This window comes from Lepisosteus platostomus, chromosome 2 (assembly GCF_059453375.1).
Source record: "Lepisosteus platostomus isolate fLepPlt1 chromosome 2, fLepPlt1.hap1, whole genome shotgun sequence".
NCBI lineage: Eukaryota > Metazoa > Chordata > Actinopteri > Semionotiformes > Lepisosteidae > Lepisosteus > Lepisosteus platostomus.
The window spans coordinates 15,543,185-15,552,615 of record NC_142612.1 but is presented as its reverse complement, the minus strand read 5'-3'; the positions used below and the strand labels follow the sequence as shown (position 1 = coordinate 15,552,615).

At 38.2% G+C, this 9,431-nt stretch overlaps 1 protein-coding gene across 4 annotated transcripts in view; it reads left to right on the top strand.

Annotated features, from left to right (window-relative positions):
- Positions 1–9,431, top strand: part of LOC148676012 (baculoviral IAP repeat-containing protein 1e-like) — a 28,835-nt gene that overhangs the window by 132 nt on the left and 19,272 nt on the right. The window contains exons 1-5 of one of the 4 annotated variants that reach the window (XM_088600283.1): positions 591–727; positions 3,184–3,745; positions 5,206–5,305; positions 7,508–7,589; positions 9,181–9,244. In XM_088600283.1, coding sequence (XP_088456409.1) covers positions 3,187–3,745; positions 5,206–5,305; positions 7,508–7,589; positions 9,181–9,244 — 805 coding nt within the window. In that variant the 5' untranslated portion in view covers positions 591–727; positions 3,184–3,186. Of the gene's footprint in view, positions 1–590; positions 728–3,183; positions 3,746–5,205; positions 5,306–7,507; positions 7,590–9,174; positions 9,245–9,431 lie in introns of those variants that run through there. The other 3 variants (XM_088600282.1, XM_088600285.1, XM_088600286.1) reach the window with 3 other exon arrangements.

Below are 9,431 nucleotides of genomic sequence, written 5' to 3'. Positions count from 1 at the left end.
GTAAGACTAATTTTAGCAGCGGTTTAATCTATGTTTGTGTTTCTAACAATTAATTCGGAACCTCTCTTTTTCCCCTTGCTTGTACATTTAAATAAAGTACTGCGTAAACAAAGGTGCGTTTAATCTTCCGTATTTGTGCTCCATTCGTACAGTCACTGACTGAGTCAGGCATTTGCGGAAGAAAGTCAATCGTAACCCTGTACTTACTGTAAGTAGACGCTTATAGTTACATGCTACATAACACATACTGTACTACATAAGGTCAATTTGTATTTATTTTCATAATTATTTTACTGTTTATTGGAATGCTTATTTATTTCAGCTTTAAAACAATATCGATTTGAAATACAGTATAACATGAAAGGAAGGAGAGACTTGTCATTATGGCAGTTTTACGATTGCTGAAACAGCAGGCTGTCCTGTAGTTTCTCAAGTAACTTAATGATCCCTGAGTGATAGCTGACAATACCGCCTCTCAAAACTGAAACATGACCGTCTTACTGACTGTGCCAGCGCTAGGAGATCTCCACCAGAAGCAGGTCCAAATGAATCCTGTTTGGTCCAAGATAATACTTCCAGAGTCACACATTAGTGATATCCTGGTCGCAGAACGTCCAGGTGAGATACAGTAACTTCACTTCCGGCTTGTTACTGGACGAGTTGTCTTTTGCCTTCGCCTGCGGGCAGAGAAACTTCCCAGTTGTTCTGTCACTTAAAAAAACTGAAGGTAAGACTAATTTTAACAGCGGTGTAATGTATTTTTGTGTTTCTAACATTTAATTCGGAATCTGCTCTTTTTCTCCTTGCTTGTACATTTAAATACAATGTATTACCTTGTGCATTTACAAATGTGGCGTTCAGTAAAAACCTAATCACTTCATAGTGTACTCAAGCATTTCATTTTTATTTCCAGCTTTTTGGCTTAGAGAACCCTTTCAAAAATTTCCAAAACCTGAATCAGATCATTATGAAAGCAGTTCTGTATTGGGTATAACTTGAGTCACCTTATGGTTTTGGAAGAATGGAAACAAATATGTTCAAATATATTGATAGGGCTTAATGTAGATTTTATACATATTTTAGAGTACATTAATGAGAAGAGCTCATAAAGTTCAGCTTTCACATTTTATCTCTTTGTCTTCTGGTTTTCAACATACCTCCCCAAATGTATGTTCTTCTTTAAGTATTCAACAGGTACTTGTTATGAGACATTAGTGTATTTCAATAGTTAACATGTTAATATTTAATTTGTATTAGTTATAGGCCTAAACAATGTAGTTTTTTCCCCCAAATAGGCTAAAGAGTCTCTGGTTTGTGAGAAGCTTATATACTACCAAAAAAATCAGAATACTTATTTGTTATCCATATGACATTTCATGTTCTTAGAGCACTATGTTCATGGCACAACCTTGAAAGAAGTGGGTTTTTAAAAGAGAGGAGGCCATCTGGTTGTCAGTAGCCTTGTGATCCAAGGATCTCCTCCAGCCATTTTTTGGAGGATCACATCTTGGTCTAAATGCCCTTCACTTTTTGTGGAATTGAAAGTCTTCATTCCTTTTATGATTTACAATTTATCTCTTTTAAGGTTATCACCATATTATGCATTGGTAGTCAAAGTAAAACATTTTTTATTACTTTTGACTTACATCTATGCATTTTCTAAACCGCTTTAATCAGTACTGGGTCACTGTGGACACTGGAGTATTCATTTTTTTCAGGTTTTTTAAGTATAACCTGGCAGGCAGGATATACCCTGGACAGGACGCCAATCCATCACAGAGCACACACACTGGCAAATACACACTCACACCAGGGCCGATTTTTCCCAGAAGCCAATTAAATAACCTGCCAGTACGAGTACCGGGACTATGGGATTATTGGGATGGAGTATTGGGGCTGTGGGAATCAACAAGAGGAAGCCCACACAACAGAGTGGAGAATGTACAAACCATTCTCCAACAGAGGGAGAATGTACAAACTCTATGCAGATAGCACCCCAGGAATTGAATCTAGGACCCCAGCACTGTGTGGCAGCCATGCTAAAAACTGTGGCAGCATACTGTCCCACTCTTGACTTTTGGCAGGGCTCTCTTCTAACTTGCCCTTGCAGCTGGAACCCTGGAGTTTCTTCAAAAAGTTTTTAAACATTCAGAAATATCTTTAGAAACATATACGATACAAGACATACAGTAGTTAGTAACATGGGGTAATAATACAGTACGCCTGCTGTGGCTTACCTTGTCTTGCACCGCTGTTTCGTTTTGGATTGTCAGGTCATAAAACTGAGAGGGAGAAAGAACATGATTGATGTATCTCTAAGCAATCTTTAGGGTTTGGGAGATGAAAAGACATGTGTTGCATAGAACCAGTGGCTGGAGGTGTACCAGACACAGAGGTTCAAAATCAGTCAGACCACGCATAACAAATGCTGTGGTATTCTTCTTCACTAGGGCACAGTCAACTGGAAATCTTCAACAAGTCTAGTAAGGAAGGCCCCATTTTAAAGTAGAGCAGACTAAAGCCGTTCTCACCTGGAAATGTCAGACACAGATGATACTTAAAGCCAGCAAAATGTCCTGGCCTTTTGATGTGGTGGAGTTTTACCAAATAATGCTTTGTCAACATAATCTGTGTTGAATTCATGACTAGACTCAAGCAGTTGCTTCCACTATCTCCCCAACAGACACTACTCCAAGCTCAACTAAATTATTTCTGAAACCCTCTTATATACTGTATAGTTGAATGCAAAAGTTTGGGCACTCCTGCCCAAATTACATGTTTTGTTTATTTGTTTCTATTGAAAAGATGTTAACACAACCTCTGCAGTGGACAAACTTAAACTTGACATATTACTGCATATTTTAATGCACGTTTACTATTTCTTTGCTGAATTTAACAGATTGGGAAAAAAATAACTTTTGCATACAACTGTACAGATAATCCTTTATGCACCTTTACACACTATTATCAAATAATTAAACAATTAGTGACTACATTACAGTTTTTAAAAGTCATTGTGGGAGTCTTCTTTACAGCATTCATTGGTGGCACCATGGTTACTACAGTCCTCCACCAGACAATCCACCATTGTACCCACGGATAATAAGCTAATCGAAAGGTAAGCCAGCTGAGTGGCTAGATTGCATTTTAACATTGATGATTAGTTTAATTACTTTTTTTCAGAACATGGAAGAAGCCCATCCTGAAAGTGAGGACACCTTCCCTGATATGGATCTGGAGGACTGGGACCTTCAGTACTCTCCTTTTTTCAGTGTTGAAGCAACTTCAGAGTTCTACAAGACAAACCTAAGACAAGTGTTCAAAAAAGGCTCACATGGGTACAATCAGAAACTGAGAAGTGAGCTGACCAGGCTGAAATCCTTTGACAATTTCCCATCTCTTTCCCCCTTTACCCCAGAAGAGCTGGCCAGTGCCGGTTTCTTTTCCCTGGGGCAGAAGCCAGCTGTGCAGTGCTTCTGCTGCGGACTGATTGTCGTTATCGCAAGTTTCCAGCCCCCTCAACAGCTGCACCTCAAATATAGGCAGGATTGCGGCTTCCAGCAAGGGCTGGATGTGGGAAACATTGGCAAGTATGAGATCAGAGTCAAAGCCCCTGCATCTGAAGTGATGGAGGTCCCAGCACGTTGCGCGGAAGAAACATGGAGGTTGGAAACCTTTGCTCACTGGCCCTTTTATTGTGAAACCAAGCCTTCTTTGCTGTCGGATTGTGGCTTTTACTACACGGGTAAGAAGCAAATTTTGAAGCTGGTGTTGGGAGGCTCCTGAGAGGCCCAACAACTCAAAGCATAGTGCAGAATGCAGCTTTTCATATAAGTATGTGAAATATAATGTAGCATAATATAAGCCTTTCATTGCACTTGTGCATATGACAAAGAAACTGAGCTGAACTTTGATCCTGTAAGCCAAAGACTGCTGATTTTGCCAGGGATTCCTCAACTGGTGCTGTTATTTTTGAGCCTGGGCCTTGCATTGTAAGAGAGGCTCAAAGCCTATGCCACCAGCGGCCTCCAGATACTTGCTGGCAGTGTTTTCTGAGAGTGCTGCATCTGTCCAGTGCCTCAACTGCTTTGTGGGTGCTCTGGGCTTGCAGTGTGAAAAGAAGCTATGGTGATAGACATTAGAGGATGGGTTGTAGTGGTGCTCCATTAGAGAGATTATTAATGAGAGGTGGCCATTCAGCTTATATAGCCCGTTCGGTAATTTTTTGCTATAGTATTTTTTGCTGTTGATCTTTTTCCTATTGCTGGGGATCTCCCAAGTTAGGTTGTTCATTACCCCCACAGCCATGTGTGAGAAGGTCTTCTCAGATTGAAATCGACCATGTACAGTATGTAATTTCTACTTGAGACCTGTGGTTCATGTTTCACTGATGATATCGAAGTTAACTCGATTGATTCTATCAATGCCTTTAAGTATTTTGGGTAAATTAACCAAGGAAGGGGTTTAATTTCCCACTTTTTCCTCACATGGGAGATACGATCGTATCTGACATGGTAGGGGTATGGTTCCCTAGCGATAACTACTGTACATTCATTTTTGTTAAGAAAGCACAATCTTAGCTGCACATGGAATGGCACATATAGAAGGATAAAGAGTGAAAACACACAGGGAAGGTACCTTTTAGGATATATGCACGTAAATGTTTGACCTTGGCACATATCATGATGTGTAGCCCTGCCTCAGGATATTGTTTGAGCAGTGGTCTCTCTAAAAAGCCACATTCAGGGGTGCATGAGATTAAAGAAGAAAACTCTCAGCTAGACACGCCCCACCACATCATAAGGTAAGAGCAGATTTGTGATAAATATACAAAAATAAACCATTTTAAAGAATAAAGAAGTCACAGCATCTGTTTAACACACTGTATAAATAAGAATAGATATATACATGTAGAAGAAGAAAAAGTAATTGTATTTATGGATTTAGCCTTTGGCCTCAGTAGAATATGAGGACAATGGAGTCCTCTTCTTTACATTCCACTCCTTTAGTGTGACAGTGTTTCTGCATTTAAGAAGACATGAATACCTCAGACAAAAACCATCAGAGATGCAAATGGAAAAGCTCATTTCTTCTTCTCTGAAATTTTTTTATTGATGAATCTAAATTCCAGTTTATTGAATTGAATACAATTGTATTGCCATTTACGGTCTTATTCTGTTCTTTCCTGTTTCCACTTTATCCCAGGTGTTAAAGATTACGTCCGGTGCTTCTCGTGTCAGGGGGTGCTGGGAGACTGGGAGGTGGGCAGTGATCCCTGGCAGGAGCATGCCAAGTGGTTTCCAGGGTACGTTAAGGGGCTCTGGACACGACGACCAGGGTTTTCGTCTGCCATGTGCTGCCAGTGCTGATCAATGCATGAGTGCATAACTCTTCTAGTCTGACAGGTTGACCAAACAAGATCACCCAGTGATCTTGCATTTTGTACCTCATAAAATGAATAATGACTAAGACTGGCTATGCTAGGAGTACCTGAAATAAAACACATTACAGAGAAGCAGCTGAACCACTAATGGTGCTGTATGCCCTTAGACGTGATTAAGTTAACAAAATAGATCCAAGTAACTGTAGATTAATAAGTCTGATTTCTATTACATGTGAGGTTACAAAAGCAATTTGTAGAACTAGAGGATTACCCATATAAATAATATCCAGCATGGATTTACTGTAGAAAAAGCAGATCTGGCGTCCTGACCAACTTGTTAGAGTTCTTAGAAGAACCAACAACAGTAACATAAATGCTCTGGCAATGTAGTCAGTTTGGCACTCCTGTTTGCCTTGAGAGATAAGATGAGAGTGTCAGTTTTAGATCAGTGTTTAATGCCTGTCAGTTTCAGACACCCAATCTGGATGTTGTTCGCAAGCCTTAGGTTGTCAAAAGTTATAAATTGTCTACAGATAATGATAATTGTCTACGATAAAGGGATACATTTTAATTATTTGAATTCTATTATGAATTATAATATTATATAATTAAGTTTTTTTTATCTCTGACATTTAGCCTACACACAGTCAGTTCCTGTGCTTATGGCTGTTTTCCATATTTGAATATATCACAGCTTCAACCTTCATCTATATTTACTGCAGTTTTTCTATCCCTACCATTGGTTTAAGCCACAGTGTTAGGAGAAACCTGTAAATCTCTGTGTTTAATTGATTTAACTAAATCCCTAAATGTTGGCATTAAACAGGATAAATCTGTGTTTATATATTACATTCTTACTGTAACATATACCCAGAATTCCTTAGTTTTATAAGGTGTTATCTTAAGCAGTCATGCTGATTTCATGTTGAGGTTTCATTGTAAGTTGTCCACCTTGTGCTGGTCATTCAGAGAATGTCCTTGACAAGTCTGTGGAATGTCAATATTCCTGACCATGCACCTGACTAGTTAAGATAAAGGTTAAAATCTGGATATTGCTATACCTGTGTTATGTGTTGCTGTTTGATATAAGATACTGTAATTGATAGATGTTATTATGAAATCCATATACACTTTATCATTATTTGGAATAGTTGTTGAAGGCTGAAATATGAACTTGAAAATGCACAAAGTATTTTTGGAATTATGGAAGAGAAAGAAGAGTCCACTAGTTGGGATAAATATGGTTAGAATCCTAAAGCAACATCTTAATTTACAGTAACTGTTTTGCTTTGTTGAATGCATTTCTATGAAAATAGTTTTTACTATTTTAAACATGTTTGAAACTGTGGGCATGGCAACTTTTGTCATTTTTTAAAGTGCCGTCTTTGTGGAATGACAGTTTATCAGTACCTAGATTTATATAAAAAAAAAACATACCTAGATTTGCATGAGATCATTAAAAAGTGATTATATTTTTAGATGCAAATTGATGCTGTCTTGGCCCTTCCAGGATTTGTAGGGTTGGGGGATTTGAAGCCCTGACACAACATTTCTCTACATTTATTATGTTAAAATCAACTCTAACTCTTGCATTTGCAGGTTTATGTTTTCAAAGACTGTGTGTGAACCTTATCAAGTATACAGTCCTGTTAAATCGTAGTTTCAGTAGATTACTATGACTGAGACAGATTTAGACCTGTTGAACAAACCCTGCATTTACATTTCTATTTCTGTGAATCAGGGTTTTCTGGATTTTCTCTACGATTTCTAGGTTTTTGTAACCTGAAGGTATTTCAGATTCATCCATTAGGGGATTATTAACAAGCTCATTAATTAATATCTGATGTGCTCCACCAGTTTCACTTAAAGGTTCTATACTAACTTTCTTTAATATCTGATGTTAGATAGTATGCTAAAAGTGTCATGTTGGTGTTTAAACTGTACCCATCATTTAATTAAAATATTTGTAAGTAGCAGAATGATTTTTGAAACCCTACAATTAGAATGTTTCAAGGTACAAGTCAAGGCAAAATCTGTTGTGTTACGGTGTCTTTGTTTGCAAGTACAGATTCTGCTGAAGTCATGGCATATGCTCTTCATGATACAAAATGGTGTGCTCTTTAGGTGTGATTACCTCCGAAGCCGACTGCCAGAAAATGTGATCTCCCAGCATGGACATTCATACAGTGGATTTCACGGACTAACGGTATACACCGGACTTTATTTAAACTTAGTTGAAAACCATTCTAAGAAGCTACAGTGTATCGAGCATTAAGGAGTGCTTAGTTTATGCACAAATGTCTTGTGCAAAATCTACATCCCCTTGTGGTTGAAGCTGTTGCCTAGGTTTTATAACATCATAACATCACTTTATTAACCCTATACAATTTCTTGCATTAGGAATTTGTCTTTTCGCATACCCCAGCTTGCTCTCCATAAGACACACAGACAGACACACAGATAGGGAGCGAGCCTGGGGTCAGAGCGCAGGGTCTGCCATTGTACAGCGTCCTTGGAGCAGTTGGGGTTAAGGACCTTGCTCAGGTGCCCAACGGAGAAGGATTCCTCTGCCGGCTGCGGGATTTGAACCTTCCAGCCGCAGGCGCAGATCCTTAACCACAGTTTTGCAATATAAATAAGAAATCGGCATACTTGTCCTACTGAACTCATGAAACCATTTCAAAAGTCAAAAGGATGTACAGTATATTATTGTAGGTTTATTGTAGAAAGTTGCTGAATAGTACAGGTGGGTGCTGCGCTTCAGAGGTACTGTAGATGGAAATCACTATGTAAATACACAAAATACACAAGTTTTGTGTATGGAAAATTACATGTGTGTCTGGGTCCAGGATTCAGTCTGTTTTCCTTCTGTTGCCTTCCAGAGCAATTATTTGAATTGCACATATATAATATGACAATATAGAATAAATTCTGGAACACATGTGGTAATGTAATTAAGAATGGAGCAATTACAAATTCATAACAAGACAGTTGATCTGGCCCACACATAGCAATGCCATAATAGTGCAGTGGTGAATGTAATAGAGTTCTGCATATAATTCAAGCAAGAATCTGTCAACAGGCTGTTTCAAACCACTTCAGATGTTGCAGAAATACTGCTAGTGTACTTCAGATGCAGGCAACGGCAAATTCTATACAGGATGTCACTGAGCTGTGGACAGATCTGGTCTGTGGACAAGAAGAAGTTTTGTAGTATTCCTATAATGCTGTAATGATAATCATGGTGTGGAAAGGTGTAAAATCTACTCAAAGAAACAGCTCACGATTATTAACAGCATGCTAACAGTGACAGATTACAGGAACTTCATTCATCCAGCACTTAGAACTGGTCACCATTGTAATAGTGTTCCACACTACCGTGACCGATATTTTCTTGAGTTTGAGTTACATGTAGAGTATTGTACACAGACCTCATATTTTATCCTTTGTAAAGAACAGATGAGTAAGAATTAAGTTTTGGTTCACTCTGCTTTAAATTCAGCCTTTTGTGTGTCTTGGATTAGTTTCCTAAAACAATTCCAAAATAGTTACAGTACCTTTGAAAATAAGAGCAAATACGATAATAAAGTGGAAACAAAGACAAAATGAAATGAAAGCACTATTTACTGCTGTGAATTGTATTTAAAGCTCAATTTAAGAATAGGTCATAGCTTTTTAGCACCACAAGTAAGACCATGTTCATTAATGCTTTTAAATGTTTTTCCCTTAAATTTTTTAATATTTCAGTTGGTCCTTTTAAACCAACTGAAATATAGAAACCTTCTTTTTCCCTACAGGCTAAAAGTTACATTTCATCCTGCAGAATGACTGGAGACGCTGAAGTGATGCATGCTATCCAAGGTGAGGGAAAGATACAGGTGTAAGCTTCCTTGGTTCAGTCTTTGCATTGGGTTGAGTGAAAGAATCTGAAACAACAGATATCAGTTTCAAATGTCAGTTTACATCTATATCCTATTCACTTCTGCAAAATATAGTGATTCTTTGGCATAGCCAGCTCTTTCTTCAATGATTTGAGAACAGTTAGTTC